At 43.1% G+C, this 23,637-nt stretch overlaps 2 protein-coding genes across 3 annotated transcripts; one reads left to right on the plus strand and one right to left on the minus strand.

Annotated features, from left to right (window-relative positions):
- The first annotated feature begins 8,114 nt into the window (after nucleotides 1–8,114).
- On the plus strand, nucleotides 8,115–11,835 carry LOC110485182 (germ cell-specific gene 1-like protein). Its single transcript, XM_036939744.1, has 4 exons — nucleotides 8,115–9,063; nucleotides 10,342–10,503; nucleotides 10,876–10,987; nucleotides 11,331–11,835. Exons 1-4 carry the CDS (start codon nucleotides 8,766–8,768, stop codon nucleotides 11,833–11,835), a joined length of 1,077 nt encoding a protein of 358 aa, XP_036795639.1. The 5' UTR covers nucleotides 8,115–8,765.
- Nucleotides 11,836–12,119: 284 nt separating this feature from the next.
- Nucleotides 12,120–18,395, minus strand: LOC110486458 (epithelial membrane protein 2). 2 transcript variants are annotated; one of them, XM_036941144.1, is made up of 5 exons: nucleotides 18,287–18,395; nucleotides 15,290–15,372; nucleotides 14,642–14,744; nucleotides 13,693–13,833; nucleotides 12,120–13,608 (listed from the first exon to the last, which is right to left on the minus strand). In XM_036941144.1, exons 2-5 carry the CDS (start codon nucleotides 15,365–15,367, stop codon nucleotides 13,445–13,447), a joined length of 486 nt encoding a protein of 161 aa, XP_036797039.1. In that variant the 5' UTR covers nucleotides 15,368–15,372; nucleotides 18,287–18,395; the 3' UTR covers nucleotides 12,120–13,444. The 2 variants fall into 2 exon arrangements, with proteins under 2 accessions (XP_036797039.1, XP_036797038.1); XM_036941143.1 differs by lacking the exon at nucleotides 18,287–18,395 and adding an exon at nucleotides 17,853–18,008.
- Between the last annotated feature and the right edge of the window lie 5,242 nt (nucleotides 18,396–23,637).

Here is a 23,637-nt window from a genome sequence, read left to right on the forward strand (position 1 = left end):
ACGGTGAACACTGCATATGTCAGCTCAAACGGAAATGGCCTTTATAAAGGCTCAATGCAGCCAGAAAATGTACATAAACACAAAAAGCTTATTTCTCTAAAATGTTTGGCATAACATGTTTACGGGGCTCCCGAGTGGTGCAGCAGTCTTAAGGCACTGCATCTCAGTGCTAGAGGCGTCACTACAGACCCTGGTTCGATTTCAGGCTGTATCACAAACGGCCGTGATTGGGAGTCCCATAGGGCGGCGCACAATTGTCCCAGCATTGTCTTGGTTAGGGTTTGGCTGGGGTAGGACGTCATTGTAAATAAGAATTTGTTCTTAACTGAATTGCCTAGTTAAATAAAGATAGATAGATAGATAGATATATTTTTTAAATACATCCCTGTTAGCATTTCTCCTTTGCCAAGATATTTAACAGCATGATCATTACACAGGTGCACCTTGTGTTGGGGACAAAAGGCCACGCTAAAATGTGCAGTTTTATCATACAACACTTTTTTTTCCATTTTTTTTTCACCTTTATTTAACCAGGTAGGCTAGTTGACAACAAGTTCTCATTTACAACTGCGACCTGGCCAAGATAAAGCATAGCAGTGTGAACAGAGTTACACATGGAGTAAACAATTAACAAGTCAATAACACAGTAGAAAAAAAAGAGAGTCTATATACATTGTGTGCAAAAGGCATGAGGAGGTAGGTGAATAATAACAATTTTTGCAGATTAACACTGGAGTGATAAATGATCAGATGGTCATGTGCAAGTAGAGATATTGGTGTGCAAAAGAGCAGAAAAGTAAATAAATATAAACAGTATGGGGATGAGGTAGGTAAATTGGGTGGGCTATTTACCGATAGACTATGTACAGCTGCAGCGATCGGTTAGCTGCTCAGATAGCAGATGTTTGAAGTTGGTGAGGGATATAAAAGTCTCCAACTTCAGCGATTTTTGCAATTCGTTCCAGTCACAGGCAGCAGAGAACTGGAACGAAAGGCGGCCAAATGAGGTATTGGCTTTAGGGATGATCAGTGAGATACACCTGCTGGAGCGCATGCTACGGGTGGGTGTTGCCATCGTGACCAGTGAACTGAGATAAGGCGGAGCTTTGCCTAGCATGGACTTGTCGATGACCTGGAGCCAGTGGGTCTGGCGACGAATATGTAGCGAGGGCCAGCCGGCTAGAGCATACAGGTCGCAGTGGTGGGTGGTATAAGGTGCTTTAGTAACAAAACGGATGGCACTGTGATAAACTGCATCCAGTTTGCTGAGTAGAGTATTGAAAGCTATTTTGCAGATGACATCGCCGAAGTCGAGGATCGGTAGGAGAGTCAGTTTTACTAGGGTAAGTTTGGCGGCGTGAGTGAAGGAGGCTTTGTTGCGGAATAGAAAGCTGACTCTAGATTTGATTTTTAGATTGGAGATGTTTGATATGAGTCTGGAAGGAGAGTTTACAGTCTAGCCAGACACCTAGGTACTTATAGATGTCCACATATTCTAGGTCAGAACCATCCAGTGTGGTGATGCTAGTTGGGCGTGCGGGTGCAGGCAGCGAACGGTTGAAAAGCATGCATTTGGTTTTACTAGCGTTTAAGAGCAGTTGGAGGCCATGGAAGGAGTGTTGTATGGCGTTGAAGCTCGTTTGGAGGTTAGATAGCACAGTGTCCAAGGAAGGGCCGGAAGTATACAGAATGGTGTCGTCTGCGTAGAGGTGGATCAGGGAATCGCCCGCAGCAAGAGCAACATCATTGATATATACAGAGAAAAGAGTCAGCCCGAGAATTGAACCCTGTGGCACCCCCATAGAGACTGCCAGAGGACCGGACAACATGCCCTCCGATTTGACACACTGAACTCTGTCTGCAAAGTAGTTGGTGAACCAGGCAAGGCAGTCATTAGAAAAACCGAGGCTACTGAGTCTGCCAATAAGAATATGTTTGACAGAGTCGAAAGCCTTGGCCAGGTCGATGAAGACTGCTGCACAGTACTGTCTTTTATCGATGGTGGTTATGATATCGTTTAGTACCTTGAGCGTGGCTGAGGTGCACCCGTGACCGGCTCGGAAACCAGATTGCACAGCGGAGAAGGTACGGTGGGATTCGAGATGGTCAGTGACCTGTTTGTTGACTTGGCTTTCGAAGACCTTAGATAGGCAGGGCAGGATGGATATAGGTCTGTAACAGTTGTAACATTGCCAGAGATGTCTTCAGGGAGCGTGCAATTGGAATGCTGACTGCAAGAATGTCCACCAGAGCTGTTGCCATATCATTTTGCCTTAATTTCTCTACCATAAGACAATGTCGTTTTAGAGAATTTGGCAGTACGTCCAACCAGCCTCACAACTACAGACCACGTGTAACCACGCCAGCCCAGGACCTCCACATCTGGCTTCACCTGTGGGATCGTCTGAGACCAGCCACCCGGACATCTGATGAAAATAATTTATGCACAAATTGTCAGAAACCGTCTCAGGGAAGCTCATCTGCATGCTCGTCGTCCTCACCAGGGTGCAGTTCTGCATCGTAAATGACTTCGTTGGCCATTGGCACGCTGGAGAAGTGTGCTCTTCACAAATGAATCCCGGTTTAAACTCTACCGGGCAGACAGTGTGTATGGCGTTGTGTGGGCGAGCGGTTTGCTGATGTCAACGTTGTGAACAGAGTGATCCATGGTGGCGGTGGGGTTATGGTATGGGCAGGCATAAGCTATGGACAATGAACACAATTCCATTATATCGATGGCAATTTGAATGCACAGAGATACCGTGACGAGATCCTGAGGCCCATTGTCGTGCCATTCATCCCCCGCTGTCACCTCATGTTTCAGCATTATAATACACAGCCTCATGTCACAAGGATCTGTACTCAATTCCCGGAAGCTGAAAATGTCCCAGTTCTTCGATGACCTACATACTCACCAGACATGTCACCCATTGAGCAAGTTTGGGATGCTCTGGATCGACGTGTACGACAGCGTGTTCCAGTTCCCGCCAATATCCAGCAACTTCCACCAGCCATTGAAGAGGAGTGAGACAACATTCCACAGGTCACAATCAACAGCCTGATCAACTCTATTTGAAGGAAATGTGTTGCGTTGCATGAGGCAAATGGTGGTCAAACCAGTTACTGACTGTTTTTCTGATCCTTGCCCCAGTCATGTGAAAGCCATAGATTAGAATTTATTTAAATTGACTGATTTCTTTATATGAACTGTAACTACAGTGCCTTGCGAAAGTATTCTGCCCCCTTGAACTTTGCGACCTTTTGCCACATTTCAGGCTTCAAACATAAATATATAAAACTGTATTTTTTTGTGAAGAATCAACAACAAGTGGGACACAATCATGAAGTGGAACAACATTTATTGGATATTTCAAACTTTTTTAACAAATCAAAAACTGAAAAATTGGGCGTGCAAAATTATTCAGCCCCCTTAAGTTAATACTTTGTAGCGCCACCTTTTGCTGCGATTACAGCTGTAAGTCGCTTGGGGTATGTCTCTATCAGTTTTGCACATCGAGAGACTGAATTTTTTTTACATTCCTCCTTGCAAAACAGCTCAAGCTCAGTGAGGTTGGATGGAGAGCATTTGTGAACAGCAGTTTTCAGTTCTTTCCACACATTCTCGATTGGATTCAGGTCTGGACTTTGACTTGGCCATTCTAACACCTGGATATTTTTGAACCATTCCATTGTAGATTTTGCTGTATGTTTTGGATCATTGTCTTGTTAGAAGACAAATCTCCATCCCAGTCTCAGGTCTTTTGCAGACTCCATCAGGTTTTCTTCCAGAATGGTCCTGTATTTGGCTCCATCCATCTTCCCATCAATTTTAACCATCTTCCCTGTCCCTGCTGAAGAAAAGCAGGCCCAAACCATGATGCTGCCACCACCATGTTTGACAGTGGGGATGGTGTGTTCAGCTGTGTTGCTTTTACGCCAAACATAACGTTTTGCATTGTTGCCAAAAAGTTCAATTTTGGTTTCATCTGACCAGAGCACCTTCTTCCACATGTTTGGTGTGTCTCCCAGGTGGCTTGTGGCAAACTTTAAACTACACTTTTTATGGATATCTTTAAGAAATGGCTTTCTTCTTGCCACTCTTCCATAAAGGCCAGATTTGTGCAATATACGACTGATTGTTGTCCTATGGACAGAGTCTCCCACCTCAGCTGTAGATCTCTGCAGTTCATCCAGAGTGATCATGGGCCTCTTGGCTGCATCTCTGATCAGTCTTCTCCTTGTATGAGCTGAAAGTTTAGAGGGACGGCAGGTCTTGGTAGATTTGCAGTGGTCTGATACTCCTTCCATTTCAATATTATCGCTTGCACAGTGCTCCTTGGGATGTTTAAAGCTTGGGAAATATTTTTGTATCCAAATCCGGCTTTAAACTTCTTCACAACAGTATCTCGGACCTGCCTGGTGTGTTCCTTGTTCTTCATGATGCTCTCTGCGCTTTTAACGGACCTCTGAGACTATCACAGTGCAGGTGCATTTATACGGAGACTTGATTACACACAGGTGGATTGTATTTATCATCATTAGTCATTTAGGTCAACATTGGATCATTCAGAGATCCTCACTGAACTTCTGGAGAGAGTTTGCTGCACTGAAAGTAAAGGGGCTGAATAATATTGCACGCCCAATTTTTCAGTTTTTGATTTGTTAAAAAAGTTTGAAATATCCAATAAATGTCGTTCCACTTCATGATTGTGTCCCACTTGTTGTTGATTCTTCACAAAAATGTGAAATGTGGCAAAAGGTCGCAAAGTTCAAGGGGGCCGAATACTTTCGCAAGGCACTGTATGTAAAATCTTTGAAATTGTTGCCTGTTGTGTTTACATATTTTTTTCCAGTTTTTTTTTAAACCAGACTATAAGGAAATAACACAGGTCAAATTTTTTCAGGCTTTTACAGCTGTTGTACAATATGATATAAGACACAGGCAAAACAGAATTTTGACTACGCTGGGCCTTTACATTTCAATTGCGCTACAGCGCAGATCTTCAGCGCTACGGATTGAATTAAGACCTTCCAAGAAATAAAATAGTTAAGATGCTATTTATTCAGGATGTTCTGAGGAAAAACAGATGGGAGATTTACCATTCTGGTAAAGTTCTATGGAAAGTCTGTGAGACTAACTACCAGAAGCATGTCTGTGTGGGAATAGAATTTGTCCAGGAGTTTCTTATTTGTGAGATGAAATACATCATCCGGTGTAATTAATGTTCAAGTGATGTGAAGTCATACATTTTACTTTGAAAGTTGCTGTGGTGCTAGTACACTATATCTGGTACACTATATTCAAACTGGTGGTATTAGGAGAGTGTGGCTAGTTCGAGAGAAAGCGGGAAGACAGGAGGGGTAAAAGAGTGGGATAAAATGGAGGAAAATGAGAACAGATTGAATGGAGTTGTCCACTGTGGATTTAGAGTTGTATCAATAGATTAAAGAAGAGGGGAGCTTAAGGCTTGGTTGAGCACCCTGACTTACTGACCAAGCGGTATCATGAAGAGTGACAGCCACACACTCCACATAGGTTAGTGTGAGGGTCAACACCCTGAATCACTGACATGCTATCTGATGGCGAGGAAGAGAAGAGAGAGAGGAGACGGGTAGAGGAATAGGAGTCCATTAAATACTACCACAATCTACACTCACTACATGAAGAACTGAAGATCAAGAGGAAATAAGACGGGTTGAAGAAGGTGGGTCCTTTTTCTCTTTCAAATGATCCTTACTGTCTGACGTCAATGCTGCTGAACATTTGAGCCATTATTTGTTCTATAGGATTAACAGAAAAGCTATTTTCTCCTGTAATTGCTGACATTTTCTAGTCCTGCTGGTCTTCCTACCGTTTCCTACCATTCAGTTATATAATTAGGAATGTAATCCGTCTCAAACTACACCTGCCCTCTTGCACAGGGGTAAAACCCCAAATATACATTTTTGTAAGTATTCAGACCCTTTAGTCAGTACTTTGTTCAAGCACATTTGGCAGCGACTACAGCCTCGAATCTTCTTGGGTCTGAATATAGCACAGCTATATTCAAGTCTCTCCAGAGATATTCTATCGGGTTCAAGTCCGGGCTCTGGTTGGCCCACTCAAGGACATGCCACCACCATACTTTACCGAAGGGATGGTGCCAGGTTTCCTCCAGACGTGACTCTTGGCATTCAGGACAAAGAGTTCAATCTTGGTTTCATCAGACCAGAGAATGTTGCTTCTCAGGGTCTGAGAGTCCTTTAGGTGCCTTTTGGCAAACTCCAGGGACGCTGTCATGTGCCTTTTACTGAGGAGTGGCTTCCGTCTGGCCACTACCATAAAGGCCTGATTGGTGGAGGGCTGCAGAGATGGTTGTCCTTCTGGAAGGTTCTCCCATCTCCACAGAGGAACTCTGGAGCTCTTTGAGTGACCATCGGGTTCTTGGTCACCTCCCTGACCAAGGCCCTTCTCCCCCGATTGCTCAGTTTGGCCGGGCGGCCAGCTCTAGGAAGAGTCTTGGTGGTTCAAAAACTTTCTTCCATTTAAGAATGTTGGAGGCCACTTTGTTCTTGGGGACCTTCAATGCTGCAGACATTTTTTGGTACCCTTCCCCAGATCTGTGCCTCAACACAATCCTGTCATGGAGTTCTACGAACAATTCCTTCGACCTCATGGCTTGGTTTTTTCTCTACTTGCACTGTCAACTGTGGGACCTTATATACTGTAGACAGGTGTGTGCCTTTCCAAATCATGTCCAATCAATTGAATTTACCATAGGTGGACTCCAATCAAGTTGTAGAAACATCTCAAGGATGATCAATTGGAACAGGATGCACCTGAGCTCAATTTCGAGTCTCATAGCAAAGGGTCTGAATACTTATGCAAATAAGGTATTTCTGTTTTTTATGTTTTATACATTTGCGAACCTGTTTTCGCTTTGTCATTTTGGGGTATTGAATTTTTTTTATTTTTTTTAATTTAACTAGGAAAGTCAGTTGAAAACAAATTCTTATTTACAAAAACGGCCTACCGGAGAACAGTGGGTGAACTGCCTTGTTCAGGGGCAGAACGACAGATTTTTACTTTGTCAGCTTGAGGATTAATCTACCTCATCCCCATATTGTAGCCTAGTGGTTAGAGTGTTGGACTAGTAACCGGAAGGTTGCGAGTTCAAACCCCCGAGCTGACAAGGTACAAATCTGTCGTTCTGCCCCTGAACAGGCAGTTAACCCACTGTTCCCAGGCCGTCATTGAAAATAAGAATTTGTTCTTAACTGACTTGCCTGGTTAAATAAAGGTAAAATAAATAAAAATAAAATATTGTTATTTATTTTATTACATTTTTTGCTCCTTTGCACCCCATTATCTATACTTTCACATTCATCTTCTGCACATCTATCACTCCAGTGTTTAATTGCTAAATTGTAATTATTTTGCCACTACGGCCTATTTATTTCCTAATCTTACCTCATTTGCACACACTATACATAGATTTTTTCTAGTGTGTAACTGACTGTACTTTTGTTTATTCCATGTGTAAATCTGTGTTGTTTGTGTCGCACCGTTTTTCTTTATCTTGGCCAGGTCGCAGTTGTAAATGTAAAGGTGAAATAGATTTGTTTAATTTTTATTTAAAAAAAATGTTTTTTTGTCCAGCAACCTTTCGGTTACTGGCCCAACGCTCTAACCACTAGGCTACCTGCTCTAACCACTAGGCTACCTGATCTAACCACTAGGCTACCTGCTCTAACCACTAGGCTACCTGCTCTAACCACTAGGCTACCTGCTCTAACCACTAGGCTACCTGATCTAACCACTAGGCTACCTGCTCTAACCACTAGGCTACCTGCTCTAACCACTAGGCTACCTGATCTAACCACTAGGCTACCTGCTCTAACCACTAGGCTACCTGATCTAACCACTAGGCTACCTGCTCTAACCACTAGGCTACCTGCTCTAACCACTAGGCTACCCACTAGGCTACCTGCTCTAACCACTAGGCTACCTGCTCTAACCACTAGGCTACCTGCTCTAACCACTAGGCTACCCCACTAGGCTACCTGCTCTAACCACTAGGCTACCCACATTTTAGAATAAGGCTGTAATGTAACAAAATGTGGGAAAAGTCAAGGTGTCTGAATAGTTTCCGGATGCACTGTAAACAGAGTTTATACTGTATTTGGTATTACACTTACTGGAGTCTCTCACAGGCTTTGAAAAAGCACCTACGAATAAGCTACCAGTACGGAAAGTGCCTCTGGCTGCTGGTAAGCTTTCTTAACTTAGACATAAGTGTTTCCCAACACATGTCTAACTTTTGTTTAACCAGCTAAACAGCTGCTCTTATTGAAAATGTGTTTGGAGTTACCTTTGTAGCTAATAGGCTATGTTAGAGTTTACACTTCCTCTTCCAATTATGTGTGGAGGTCAAAATAAAGTGGGGTGAGGGGTGTCCAAGCAAGGAAAGACTTTGGGGGATTAGATTGTTTTCTTTCAGTTGGGTTGGAAATTCCTCTGAATACTTTCTTTTCCTTTTCCATATGCTCTCTCTCAACTATCTTAATACTGTTTAAAAGAGAGCCTCACAGTGCACTTTGTCAACGTCCATGTCTGATTCCTGTCATGTTAAGTGCTCTGACAGAGTCTGTGTCTGAAGTGGGCCCGTCTACCTTTGTCATTATATAGTATAGACTGAGGGAGTGTTTGACCAGCTGTTAAAATACAACTTCTCCCCCTCTCCAACACCTCCTCCCACCCCAGGTTCACGCTCTCTCCCTTCATCATGTCGTTTCTGTCCTGGGTGCGGTCCCCCAAGCTCACCTTCTTCCAGACGCTAGTGTCTCTGGTCCTGGGGGCCATGGCCCTCTTGTCGTCCTACTGGTGTGAGGGCAGTCAGAAGGTCCCCAAGCCCCTCTGCTCGGCCAACAAACTGACCAAATGCATACCTGTGCCCGGGGTCTCGCACAACTCCACCTCCATCCAGTTCTCCTGGGAGACGGGGGACGACCGCTTCGTCTTCCCTGCCTTCCATGCAGGCATGTGGATGAGCTGTGAGGAGAACATCTACACTGACGCCTGGGGTGAGACTTTGGGGGGTGAAAATGGTTGGAACTTTAATACCTCTAGGATTGTGTCCAAGAGTTGAATATAGTGGGTTCAAAGTGGGGGAGTTGCAGTCACACAGTAATGTAACAATGGGAAGCGAGGATCAAAATGAATATCGCTGGTGAGATTAAACGCAATGAGAGTCTAGGTACGGTGGAGTGTGTGTGTGTGTGTGTGTGTGTGTGTGTGTGTGTGTGTGTGTGTGTGTGTGTGTGTGTGTGTGTGTGAGCTCTTGCACTCTATAAAGAGGATTACTATCGGTGCTCTGTTCAGGGGGATTTAGATTCGAACAGCATGACTTAATTATGGATTATGACCAGGTAGAGAGAAAGGTTTATATTATTCAACCCCCCGCCTTGACTGAACTCAACACCCTAAAGCTGGGGCTGGAGAAGACTTGATAGAGGCAATTTGTCTCCAAATTAATCATTTATATGTTGGATTCAAGTCTCCATCTAAACCAAAAATCGAAATGAAAGAATAGGACTAAATCTAATTTAATCAAACTTTAAATGCACTTATTTAGTCCTGTTCTTCAATTTAGATGTTTGGTTTAGATGGAGACGTGAATCCAACATGTTAATGATTAACTTGAAGATTCCATTTCAAATCAACCAAAGCTTGAAACCCTAAGCCTCTACTCAGTAGAGTCTACTGTATGTGTTCTCTATCTTTTGGTTGAATTGCAGATGCTATACAGGCCTAAATAGTATTAGTGATGATATATGACTTATAAAGTATGGTTACATTTCATTTTCTCTGTTAAATCTACCTTTTTAATGTTATTTAACTGCAATCCAGATCATTTGGTTCTGCTGTTAGATGAAACACAGTGATAACACAAACTGTAGTACAAATGAACCAAAGATCAGACATTTGGTTGTGCTTTTAGATGGTTGAAAGCACAGTGATAACACATTGGAACAACTGTCTAAACCAAATATTACCCAAGTTATCCAAGTTGAAATGATGTGTGCCCATTGGGTAGAAAGGTTTTCTCAAGGACCACTATTCCTGATACTATGTGTGTAATCTGTCCCACACATAAATGTACCTTGTCTGATAGATGATCATGATTTTATTCATGAAATAATAATGTACTTTCTTTTTTAGAGGAAAAGTGTCGCAGTTTTCTTTCTTTAACTCCAGGGGGTGAAAAAGGTAAATGATTCTGCAGTGTCAAGATTGTATGTTGGTACACATTACACAGTCATGACACAGTTGTACTGTAATCGTCCTCTCTCTCCCTGCAGGAATGTTGTGGTTGTCGGTGTCAATGGAGCTCATGTATGTTGGGCTGCTGTGTGTCAGCTGTGTGCTGCTGTCTCTTCAGTTGTGTCTGGATGCCTTTTGGCCCTCACAGATCTGGGGACAGCTCCTCAATGCCTACTCTGCAGTCTTCACTATATTAGGAGGTACACATTTGAATTTAGATTCTATCTTTTTGTTGATCAATTAGCGTAGGGTTTCCCAAACTCGGTTCTGAGTCGTCGTCACTACATCTGATTCAAGTAACCAACTAGTCATCGAGCTTTAATGATTTGAGTCATCAGTGTAGTGCTAGGGCAAAAACCAAAACGTGTACCCGGGGGATGGCCCCAGAACCGAGTTTGGGAAAACCTGTTATAGCAGAAGCTCTTATGCAGAGCAACTTACAACCAGTGCGTCCCAACTAAGGTAGGTAAGACAACCACACATCACAGTCATTGCAAGTAAAACTATCTTTAATAAAGCTCCCTCTGATGGAATCCACATAAAAACTTTCAATGTCTGTTTAATTATCTTAGGGTTACTGGGAATGGTGGCTCACATGATGTTCATGCAGGTGTTTCAGACTACTGCCTCTATGGGTCCAGAGGACTTCAAACCACACAGCTATGGCTACTCCTGGGGCTTTTAGTGAGTCTGCACACACACACTGTTTACTACTGTACCACTACTTATTCTCTGATCTACAGTGTGCTCTCCTGATTCTTTGGTCTCCAGGAGCAAGTGGGCTTAAGTGTTTACATGTTCCCCTTTAAATAAGAGAGATATCTCAACGACTCTCATGAGGCCAGGGCTCCTGTTAAAGACCTCTGTCCATCTCAAATAGATTATTGCAATATCGCATATGCCTTGTAGCAATTGTGTTTTAGTAAGATAAGGGTATGAAATATGTTTGTAGGCTTCCACACATGGGTTCAGATTAACACGATCCTCCTTGCTGCTCCTGTCTCTCTACTCTATGTTTCTGTCTTAGTGTGGCATGGCTGGCCTTTACCTGCTGCATGTTGTCAGGAGTCTCCACCCTCAACAACTACACCAAGAAGACTGTAATGGAGCGTAGGCGCAAAGCCCGCCTGTACCCCCCTCGATTCCCTGACATAGAGCCCCTGCTAGCCCCGGCCCCCTACTACTGCCCTCCGCCCCCTCACCCCTGTATGTCCCCACCATCCCCAGAACTCTCACCCCTGTCACCCTACTATGACTCCCCTTCGCTACCCCCAACCTCATCACCCCGTCCACTCACCCACTCCCTCTCCCTCCCCCACTGCTACACACTCCCCCACCCTGAATACTTCCCACCTCCCCCATCCCACCCTGCTCCCCTGTCCCCCTATCACCGCCACTCCCTCCCCTCTCCCTCCATCACTCTACCCCTGTCCGTCCACAGTTACACACCCCAGTACTACTCAGAGGACAGGGGCAGAGAGATGGAGGAAGAGGGGAGGGAGTACTCCGATGAGGAGTACAGCCCACTTTGACTGTATGTGTGTGATACTTACCTATGAGCCAACATGCATTTGGATTTTGACAGAGCAAATCAGTGTGAAGTAGTCTGAAGCTCTCTGTCCAAACTTGTATGCATGCTGTCAATAAAACTTTGTGAAAATGTGCAAAATGGTTTTCATTCACAGACTAGTATGCCTTCTGTCAGTTTCACTGTGGTGTCCCTCTACCAGTGACTAGGTATCATTCATCTTCCTGCAATCTGTCCTCCTTCACCAATTATGATTCATATAAAATTGTTTAGCATTGACAGGAGAAATTAGATTTAAATCAGGTTTTAATACAAATTATTATCAAACTGATAATAGTAACAAAAATAAAATTGCATTAGACATACAAAGCACAATGTGGAACCAAACATGTTCATATTTACACATATATCTCAATGTGCAGCGAGCAAATATGCTCTGTCAGATTTCAAGGCACTCAAGATCTATCCGTCTGTCTGTCTGTCAGTCCATGGGTGTGTCTGGGGGATAGGTTGATTCAGACAAACGGAAGTTAACCTACACAATAAGACTAATGGTACAAAGCATAAAATAATTGGCAAAAATAATGACATAACTAAAAAGGGGAGGGGTCCAGTTAGCAGTGAGGTTAGTACTAATGTTCCATTCAATGTATGGACATTGGCAAATACATCATATTTTTGTCTTATTCAGCACACTACAGTAGGGCTGTAAGTCAAACGGGGTAATGATCGTTGACAGTTTCTCAAATTGGATTCTGTTTGCGGCACTAGTCAATTCATTCTTCTGGTTTTGAGAGTTTTGGCCTTGTTTTATTATGAGCCTAATTGAGAAATAAATCAAATGTAAGCAAGAATAGTTCAGGACTATGATTCTGAAATAATGAGATACTGTCAGTCTACTCTCTGACTCCCTTCTACCTTCTCCAACGAATATATGAGGGCTGTAAAAGTTTCATCAACTTTGAAAATGTTGTCCCACTTTATATTAAGAGCCCATGAAAACTAAACATGGACTTGGTAATATGTGGGCAGGACAGGTAGGTTATTACTATGTGGGCAGGACAGGTAGGTTATTACTATGTGGGCAGGACAGGTAGGTTATTACTATGTGGGCAGGACAGGTAGGTTATTACTATGTTGGCAGGACAGGTAGGTTATAACTATGTGGGCAGGACAGGTAGGTTATTACTATGTGGGCAGGACAGGTAGGTTATTACTATGTTGGCAGGACAGGTAAGTTATTACTATGTGGGCAGGACAGGTAGGTTATTACTATGTTGGCAGGACAGGTAGGTTATAACTGTGGGTAGGACAGGTAAGTTATAACTGTGGGCAGGACAGGTAAGTTATAACTGTGGGCAGGACAGGTAAGTTATAACTGTGGGCAGGACAGGTAAGTTATAACTGTGGGCAGGACAGGTAAGTTATTACAATATGTTTAGACACACTTCAGGGAACCAAAAGAGATACATGAATCAAAATTCAAGCCAGAAAATCTGTGGATAACTCTCCTCTTTTGTATCCCACACTCATATCCATACCTAATTGTACAAAAAACAATCAGATCGTAAGATATTGAGCCTGTCCCTTGGGTTTGGGCTAGTCTTCTGCTTCTAGTTTGCGGTCTTCTTTCGCAGGACAAAGTAGATTATACTGGAGATGAAGGTGAACGCAAAGGAGATCCAGGCCAGAATGAAGGAGTGGCCATACCAACCATCCGATTCATTCTTGTGAAAGATGTCTGTGTAGATGGAGGCAGCGATCATGATGCACAGGCCTGGAGGGAGGGACAAACGTCAAGCAAAGACAGAACTAGTTGTTTAACAGGTTGAAGATTGAAAGTGTTTAGGGCAATACGTACAGGCTAGGAGCTGGAAGATGCCAGAGAAGGTGAATCTCTGTCCCTTTGACAGAGTGAAGAGCTGTCCCACAAACACAAACAGGCCAAGGGAAGAGAATATGCAGGCCAGAATGGAGCTAGCCTGCACTGCCTGGAGGTATTCTGTAGAGGGAGACAGAGACAGACACTGAGTAAGGACTATTTACAGAACAGACACACCCAGAAATCAACACCATATTAACGAAACAGTGTTGTGTCACGCTCTGGAATGCAGAGGTGAAAGGGGCAGATCTGTTTTTTAGAGACACAATGAAAGTATTTTAATGTGGAAAATTGTGTGCTAAGGAATAGTTATGAGAGGGTTTAAGACGAGTTCATTTCATAGGTTGTAAAAGGGTTTCTCAGCAATCAAATAAAACACTTTATGAGAGATACAACATTGCTACATACATACTTTTGACCACACATTCACTAAAAGGTCTACACACAGACTCAATGTATTTGTAATGCACTTTCAGTGTATTTACTCAAGCAAATCTGAACCTCCCCACCAGCCCCAACCCTGTCTCTGATCCTGCCACGCCCTGTTCAGTTTCCTCTATGAGAAAATGGCATTGTTCTCCCTCGTTGGGCAATTGAGTGCTTACTGATCAATCATACTTCAGTGACAGACACACAGAGACAAGTTAGATGGCAGTTGTTATGGAGCTCTACCCTGAATTCAACCAAACCTCCAGCGCAGTAAACCCACATCCTGGATAAACTACACCTGTTCCTGTTTCTGTGCTGCAAAAATGTATATCTTGGGGTGAATTGAGACATGAAGAAAACATTTAATTCACATGTAGGATGATATTTACATATACTGTATATCCAGGAGCTATGCTAATTTCCTGCAGTGCTGGTTTTTTTTCCACAGAGAATGTTTCCTTACATTTTAGCCCAGCGGTTCAGTATGGCCCAGGCTTACCTTGAGGGTACTGGCCGGGGAGATCGTTGGAGCTCCAGGTTCCATTGGTCAGTATCCACCTGGCCCACACATCAGTGGACACGATTTTTGTCATCCACCAGGCCTGGACAGGACAGAGAGGAGAGATAGTCAATGAACATCCACAGGTTCATGTGTTGTGTCGTCACATGCATTTGGAAGTCCAGGAACAGGGATAACAGTCAATGGGTTGACGGTACATCGGTAGAACATAGCAGCATACCACAGCAGCCAGGTATGTGCCTCTCACTACAACAGGCCTTTAAACACTCACTGGAATCCCACACACGAACAAGAGCATGTTTATGCAGCCTCAATGTTGACGATAACACACAGGTACACACACACACACACACACACTCAGAGTGATGAAACACTGGCCAACCTGTTTGTCACCCATCTTCTTTCAGGGGTGAGAGTGAGCTCAGAAATGTAGTCCAGAATACCAAAGTGGAACACTGACAGAACAGCACCAAAGGCCTGAGCCGATGAGGGCTAACATAGCATGCTTTCATCTTTTGATTCAACACTCCACAGACATAGTGGAAGAGACGTGCCCTCGTGTGTAGCTCCACAGGGCTATGTCAACATGAAGAGAACTAAGTGGAGGAGCAGTGGGGGATTACTTACATTGTCGATAGTTGCCACTAGGAGGAGGATGATGCCGGTGAGGTGAAGGAGGAAGATTCCGGCTAGAAGAACCAACATGATGACTGAGAGAAAGACAGAACAAGGGAGAGGGAGAAAATATATATATTTTTGGTTCAAAGTTGGTCAAACACTTCCCTGTTCTATACCATATCAAATAAAGGGAGACTGAGGGACACAGACACTGTCACAGGGCTTAACATGAGTGACAGGAATCAGATACTCTATTGTTTTGTACTCTTGCTGTACAGTGTCCTTTGGTTTATTGAAAGCTTTAAATCTCATGTATTTTTATCATTAAATACTATTAGATATGGATGTTGACAAAGGCTGCACTGTGAGGCTTGGCTTCAGCACTTTGAAACAGGCCGTCATTAATGATGGAAGGCCTGAGTCTGCACCCCCCCAGGGCGCGGCTTTATAACTCTAGATGGGTTATAGCCACACACACTAACAGAAATGGAGGGAGGCGTGATAAAAAATGAATCTAAAGGATTCAGAGGAAGAGATTTGAGATCGGACATAGTGATTGGTCAAGTGAAGTAGTGATAGGCCTGGGAAACAGAGAGCGAGAAAATCAGAGGGATAAAGGGGGAAGTGTCGGCAGGAGACGAGTTGTAACTTGTTTGTAGCTTGCAACAAACCGCCACTCCTTAGAATAACTGCACAAAATACCTACTTCCCTGCCTGCCCCACCTCCCCCAAATAAACACACACCTTAACCCAGGGGTTCTCAAACTTTACGGGGCCGGGGACCCCTTTTGGGATAGTAAATTCATCATGTAACCCCCCCCCCCCCCCCATAATCAGAACACAACTCAAGTTAATAATAATAATAGCATACAAGGAGTATTGGCATGACTACGGCAGTGTGTGGCCAAGTTTTGGGCCTTAGGAAGGAACATTTTAAAGGCTCGTCTCTTGCCATCTGAGAGAAAATGTTGCCGTTTCCAAGCTAATTTCCTGCAATTCTACAGATTTTGTCATGTGGCAGAGCGAGAACTTTGCAGTTTTAAAGATGAAATTACACTGCATTTATGTAAAACTATTGTGGATACCAATATCCCTGTGAGCTTCCCAGGCCCATGTCGCCTGGAGTTAAGAACATATTATAGATTAATAATATTACATTGTGTTGTATTACAACCCCTAAACGTAAGAACATATTGTAGATGAATAATATTGCATTGTGTTGTATTACAACCCCTAAACGTACTCCACAGATCCCTTGGACATTGTTTTATTTTTTTACATCTGTTGTTGTTAGTAATATTCATATAATACAATTTATGTTCTAAATATATATATTTTGAGATGTGGTTGCGAACCCACTGCAATCCATTGCTAGTGGGTTTGAATGACCCCACTTTGAGAACCCCTGCCTTAACCAGTTCAGATTAGCTAGGCAGCTCAACTCAAAATATTGATAAACAATCTCAATTCACCAATTACAATGGCCATTATTTGATTTATTCATTCAGTAAAGACCATAAACAATCAAAACAAAATAAGCTGAATGACTGTTTGAATGGCCATTCTCAGTAGAGAGAAGGCGCGATTGCTTGATGCTTGTTTTTCCTAAATACAATCATATTGTGAGAACAACTCACAGATACACTTTAGAGTTCCTTCCCACCCCTACTACTGGCAATAGAGCGGCTTGGGATCTGGTGGGTGTGGACAGAGTGAGGCGAGAGCCCATCTGGAATGCAGGGAACCTCTCTGGGATAAAGGGCTGGTCTGGGTTGGGTCCAGACATGTGATCTACATCAACACTGACCCACCCCAAGTTCCCGCCCACGTACACATCAAAATGACTGTAATTGGGATCAAGTACTTCTTAGTTAGCTCAACTGTGTGTAAATATTTGAGAACGCAAAAGATGGTCTGTGTAATTTCTCATATGAGAGCTTCTCATCTAAGTGCTGAAGGGACAAATGAAGAGGGAACTCGAGCTAGTCTTAGACAATTAAACCTCTGACTGTCTGAGCTGACAGCTGCTGTTCTGTTATGTGAAGGAAATACAAAGTACACCCTATCCAACCGCAGCAGTTTGCCAGAGTCACAGAGAGTAAACACTGAATTCATGACAAACTCCCTGCCTTCTAGGATGGAGCATAGTTCCATCATGCACTCAGCTACCTACCAGAAATTACAGGATAGGTTTCATGTGCTAAAGCGTGTGCATTAGGAACTTTAATTAAATGTATACTTAAAGTTTCAGAATTGCAGTGCATTTGAATTTCCACCTTGTAATGTTTGTTTCAGAACCAACTCCCTGATCAATTACCTGAACACGCCCACACTGAACTTACCTGGCAAAGGAATAAACTACCAGTATCACTTGCATTACAAAAGACGTGCTAGCTACAATTCTAATTAATTCGCTCCTCTACTGACTGCGTGCAATTGTATTAGTCTTGAGAGTAATAAAATAGAAGGCAGGCATATAGGCTATTGTGTAGGCTATTATCATTTAAAAAACACACGAAGGGAATGTCAAAGAGTTGAGAGTTCTGAAGGAGAACACAAATGTTCAACTTACTTTTTGATGGTAGCTTTTCTGTTGAAGCCCAATTCCTTCTGCTCTCTACGTTCCAAATGTCAGACTCAGCCCTCGCCGCCAAGGAACACACAAACACTCACAACCACACCTCCACCCACTTCCCTCCCTCTTTTCCTCGAGTCCACACCCCACCCAAATCTCTCCCTCCTTTTTTCTCCCTCTCTCTCTCTGTCTCTCTCTCCCCTCTCTCTGTCTCTCTCTCTCTCTCTGTCTCTCTCTCCCCTCTCTCTGTCTCTCTCTCGCTGTCTCTCTCCCCCTCTCTCTGTCTCACATGCATGCAATTACCCAAAAAGCCACTATTTCAACAATGTTGTGGTGGAGTATTTGTTTTTCATGTTATAGCTATGTCTTTGTCACTCTGTCTATTTAGGCCATTATATCCATGAGTACTCAGAGGAAGCTCACTGACTCACCCACTGATGTTTGGGGAACTCCCAAAATATTGTCATGAATTCAAATCCCTGCTGCCATGGAGACTCAGTAGTAGCCAGAGCGACCACATTGTTGCTGTTGTATCTCCACACACTGACGTGGTGGGTGTAGTTTTTCTGCCTGATCCCCACCCCCTCTCTCCATTTCCCCTCCAAAGCTCTCTCTCCGGGAGGATAGTCAGAATGAAGGAATGTAGTTGGTTGGAAGGGAGGGAGGGAGAGGAGGAGGTAACAAGTGCAAGTCATAGCCTGAGAGAGAGAAAGAGAGAGATTGTGTGTTTGCATGAGAACGAGTGAGAGAAACCGGTTTCCCACAAGTACAACTCATATTCACACTTGATTGATAGATATAGTGCACTATCTAGGACAATAGTCTGACAATATACGTAGGGTGAAAGAAACCTACTCCTGATGACCTCTGCTGAGGTAATGTGCTACATACAGAGTGCTTCAGCAGCCTCAGGTGATGTCACAGGGTAATGATAGGGTTTCAGACATGTTTGGCCAAGTGACTCTCAGACCTCAAAGTATTATCTACTGGGCACGTCACACACTGGGTTATTGGTGGATACGGTTCCACAAACACGATTCCTCACTTGGGTCAAAGTCAAGGAATGCGGAGTAACCTCTAAAGATGTACTGGGGACTCCCCACACCCAACATTAAGGCTGTGACTGTCACAAATCCAATAGGATACACCCTAGCCCCTAGGGGGACAGGCAACTCAAATACTGGGCCTCAAATATAGAAAAAGGCAGAGAGGGAATTTAGAAATGTTGTCTAGCCTGCCTCTTCCCAGGGTGTATCGGCCCCACCTACCTGACAGGTGAGGTAAGCTAGCTTGGGTACAGTGTGGCCTACTATATATCCCTGCTGCCTCTGCCTGCCTATGGAAGCTGGTCCCGAGCTGGGCGGGGCCCCAGTGAAATGAACAACTAACTTGCCTGTGTAGCTTTTGAGAGGACCAATGGGATCGTTTCATCAACAATCAGCCCTTCGTTTCCCTTCCTTAATCAAAACTGGAAAAACCAGAGCCCTTAAAGCAGGGGTGTCAAACTCATTCCATGGAGGGCTGAGTGTCGGCCGGTTTGTTTTTATCTTTTCAATTAAGACCTAGACAACCAGGTGAGGGGAGTTCCTTACTAATCAGTGACCTTAATTAATCAATCAAGTACAAGGGTGGAGTGAAAACCTGCAGCCACTCGACCCTCTGTGGAATCAGTTTGACACGTGCCCTAAAGGCAGACGGGAACAGTTGTGATATTGCTTGAATTGAAGTGTTGTATGTACAGTATTAAGAACGTGTTCGCTCCTTAATATTCAAGGCAGATCCAAGGTGGGTCTACAGCGTGGCCGTGGCTCGCCTTGTGTGGGATGAGAAGTTAGAATGCGTGGGTTACTTCTGTGAGCGTTGAGAAAGACCACGCCGCTTGTGACTCAACGCTGAGGAGCTCCCAGGGCCGCTCACTGACAGAGTATTTCCACACGGCCGTGTGAAACAGGTCCAGTGTCCACATGCCAAAGGGAGTAAGTGTGACCATAAGCACGTCGCTTTACAATGGTCAAATGATCTGCTGTGGTTAGCTGTGTCATTCTCCCCGGTCTCTGCCTGTCTGAGTCTGTCTACGGCAACATGACTGTCCTAGAGGTCTGATTGCTAGGTTTACATTTAGAAAGACAGCTAGGCTATGTAGGGGATTTGCTGGGTAATTTTGAAAGAAAACTGTTTAATGAGTCGGAACAGAGCCTGTATCAAAAACAGTGTGTTGAAACTCTCTCCCTATCCAGTGTTGACTAATTGGGATGAGGCTATTGGGATCTCACTCATCCCTTCACTCCCACTTGTCGCTTGACTGGTTTCCTATACAGGTAAGGTACACACTGATGTCATGGTGCCGTTGTAACACACACACACACACGATCACACCCTTCTGGCCCTCAGATTAATGCCACACACACACACACACACACACAGTGGAAGGTGAAAGGAGCTCCCTATCCTACAGGGAATAGCACCTGGATCAAAGGAGCAAATGGATCGTCTAATTCTATGCCTGCCAGTCAATGTTCCCTCTCATGTTTTTTCATCACTGAGCAAATTTCAGGTCTGTTGAACGCAAACTTGAAAGTTGTGAAAATTCTGTGCAACTTCCGGCGTGCGTTTACTGTGAACACCGAGGATGTACCCGCTTTAAGTTAGAACTAACAGTGGTCAAGTAGGCTACTGTGGCTATTTGATCATAATGTAGGCCTACCAGAGTAGCCTACCATCAAAAACAATGGAGAAAAGGCATCACATAACATTTTAACATGGTAATAGGTGTTCTGTTGTTTAGCCTACAGTAGCAGCCAGTGTATAGTGTTATAGTGTTAACTAAGGGGGGAAACTCTAGAAAGTTGAGGGAAGTTTAATCTCGTGCTTCTCTGCACGCTGATATTTCTTCTGCACACGTGCTCACAGCTTAGAGGGAACATTGCTGCCAGTTGAAGGATACAACTCCCATGATCTCCATGTTGTGGCATGCTCCGTCCACATACATTATTCTTTGTAATGCACAAGTAATTCACAAGCAAGATCAAGCCCCTTGAAACTGCCCAGGTGCAGCTACCACCCATATTAGTGTACTGAGGGCTGCTAAATCTGGTCACTCCCTCCATTAGAGATCCCAGGGACAATATTCTTGCTGAAAAATTCAAGAGGAAAGTGTAAAGTAGTAGGGGTCTGTGATTATTTGGTAATACCTGGTAAGCCACTGGAAAGCCAGCCAAAGTAAGAGACATATGAGCCTAATTAAGGTGGAGCAACATTCAGGTCAGCCAGGTGCCATCATAGGTCAGCCAGAAACAGGTAGAGTTGGACTAGGTCCTAGGACATCGACATCAATGTGATTTTATGTAAGCCTCGGAACTAAATGATATCATTATGCAGAGTACATGGACATCCTGTGATTTGTGTTACCCTTTACGTGACCAGAATGAGAATGACATTTGATTTGCTCTGTCATTATCATTTTGGTTTCAAGAGATTATATCTACTTTTGCATAACACTCTGATTTCCCTGGGGATGATGGGGACAGTGATCAGTTGAGGCCTGTAACGGCAAAACTATGGCAGTCTGTGGTTCCAATAGATTCGTCTGGGGTTTCTCAATGCTCCCCACGTTTAAAGAAAATACTACAGTTTCCTATAGAATACTACAGTACCTTCTATAGAATGATAGTAAACTGTATTATACTGTAGAATACTATACTATAACTGTAGTATCCCTCGATAATGTGTAGTACTTACTATATAATGTTGAAGTATACTGTAGAATACTATAGTAAATACTCAATATTACCCCCTCCCAAAAACACTGTAGTATACATTACAGTAATGCCCGCAAAAAAATAAGTGAGAAACCTACATGCCAAGTATAGACCACATACAGTATTGTGTTACCTACAGGTTATATAAAAGAGTAGAAGCTCTGAGCTATCTGTTCAGACCCCAGTCCTACTATCTAAAGGTTATGGAAAATGTGATCTTTTAGTATTTCTCCAGTAGGTTTCCTGAAGGAAAAAGCCTCCACGTCTAAGATAATAAAACAAAAACACTATAGTAAGCTAAATACTACAGTAGTGTCTGCAAAAACACTACAGTAAATACTACAGTATACTACAGTCCGCAAAAACACTACAATACATACTACAATCTGCAAAAACACTACAGTAAATACTACTGTATACTACAATCTGCAAAAGCACTACAGTAAATACTACTGTATACTACAATCTGCAAAAGCACTACAGTAAATACTACTGTATACTACAATCTGCAAAAACACTACAGTAAATACTACTGTATACTACAATCCGCAAAAGCACTACATAAATAACCATAGTTTATACTACCATTTTCTTTAACTACAGTATTTATACTATAGTTAACTGGATCGATTCCTCGAGCTGACAAGGTAAAAATCTGTCGTTCTGCTCCTGAACAAGGCAGTTCACCCACTGTTCCCCGGTAGGCCGTCATTGTAAATAAGAATTTGTTCTTAACTGGCTTACCTTGTTAAATAAAGGTACACTACAGTGAATACTACAGTAAAGTCTGCAAACACACTACAGTGAATATTATAGTATTTATACCATAGAATACTATAGTATTTTTTCACGTGGGTCCCTGCAAGGGGAATTCCAACAGGTCTTAAAGCAGTCTGTTGTTGTTGTTTTTTTAAGAAGAAAAAGTAAACTGCCAGGGATAGCTTTAAGGGACATGAAGCCCAATGTAGTAACAGAAAACAGATAAGAAATGTAGCAACTGGTTGTTTTGGTTGTTCCAACAAATGTTTACATTCAATACAAAAGAAATCCTGATATTTTGTGGAGCCGCCCGTTTCCATGGTGACTGGTCAGGGTTTTATTCTTGATCCACTCCCTCTCTGTCACTTCTTTTTTTAGATCTCACATTGCTACATTTCACTTAGTTTGCACATGATCTACCCTTCTCCTCCTCCTTCTCTGACTGTTTTGTCCCTCCTTTTCCTGCTCGGCCCTCGTTTACCACCCCCGCTCCCTCTTTTCTCTCAATGAAATCCAGACATACATATTTTTTGCTTTGAAAGGTTGAAAAGAAAACAACTCCTGACCGTTGGTAGCTAGGCAACTCACAATATGAGTCATCACTCTGCCTCGCCCATCAACCCCCTCTCCTCCCCTGTACACTCTCTTCATGTAGCCTATTGAATAGTGTGGTTCAGTTAGTGTACATTATGCTCAGTTTCAATGAAATCCCTCTGTTACTTACTTGTCCTTCTTGAATATTACAGTAGTTTGTATGCAGATGCCTGATAAAAGAGGAAAGTACAGTGGAATTTGTTTTCCAGTCACTCTTAGGCCTACTGCTGTCCGTACAATTCACGCCACTGTACAGTTTGGTTGATAATGATCAACATTGATGTTGTCATGTGGTGGCACAGTGTCACTATGACAATAATAGCAATGGTTATAGTGATGATATTACAAAGGAAACGCTAAGTAAAATCCCTACGATGCACAAATTTTCTAGATGGCATAGCTTTAAGGGACATGAAGCCCAATGTAGTAACAGAAAACCGATAAGAAATGTAGCAACTGGTTGTTTTGGTTGTTCCAACAACTGTTTACATTCAATACAAAAGATTTCAGGGCAGTTCCCACACAAAAAAGACTACAGTTTACTATAGTACTTACTATACAATTCTATAGAACACTATTTTCCACACTGTAGTATTCCTCAATCGTGTAGTGCTTACTATAGAATGTTGTAGTATACTGTAGAATAATATACTCCACACTGTAGTATCCCT

This window comes from Oncorhynchus mykiss, chromosome 13, assembly GCF_013265735.2.
Source record: "Oncorhynchus mykiss isolate Arlee chromosome 13, USDA_OmykA_1.1, whole genome shotgun sequence".
Classification (NCBI taxonomy): domain Eukaryota; kingdom Metazoa; phylum Chordata; class Actinopteri; order Salmoniformes; family Salmonidae; genus Oncorhynchus; species Oncorhynchus mykiss.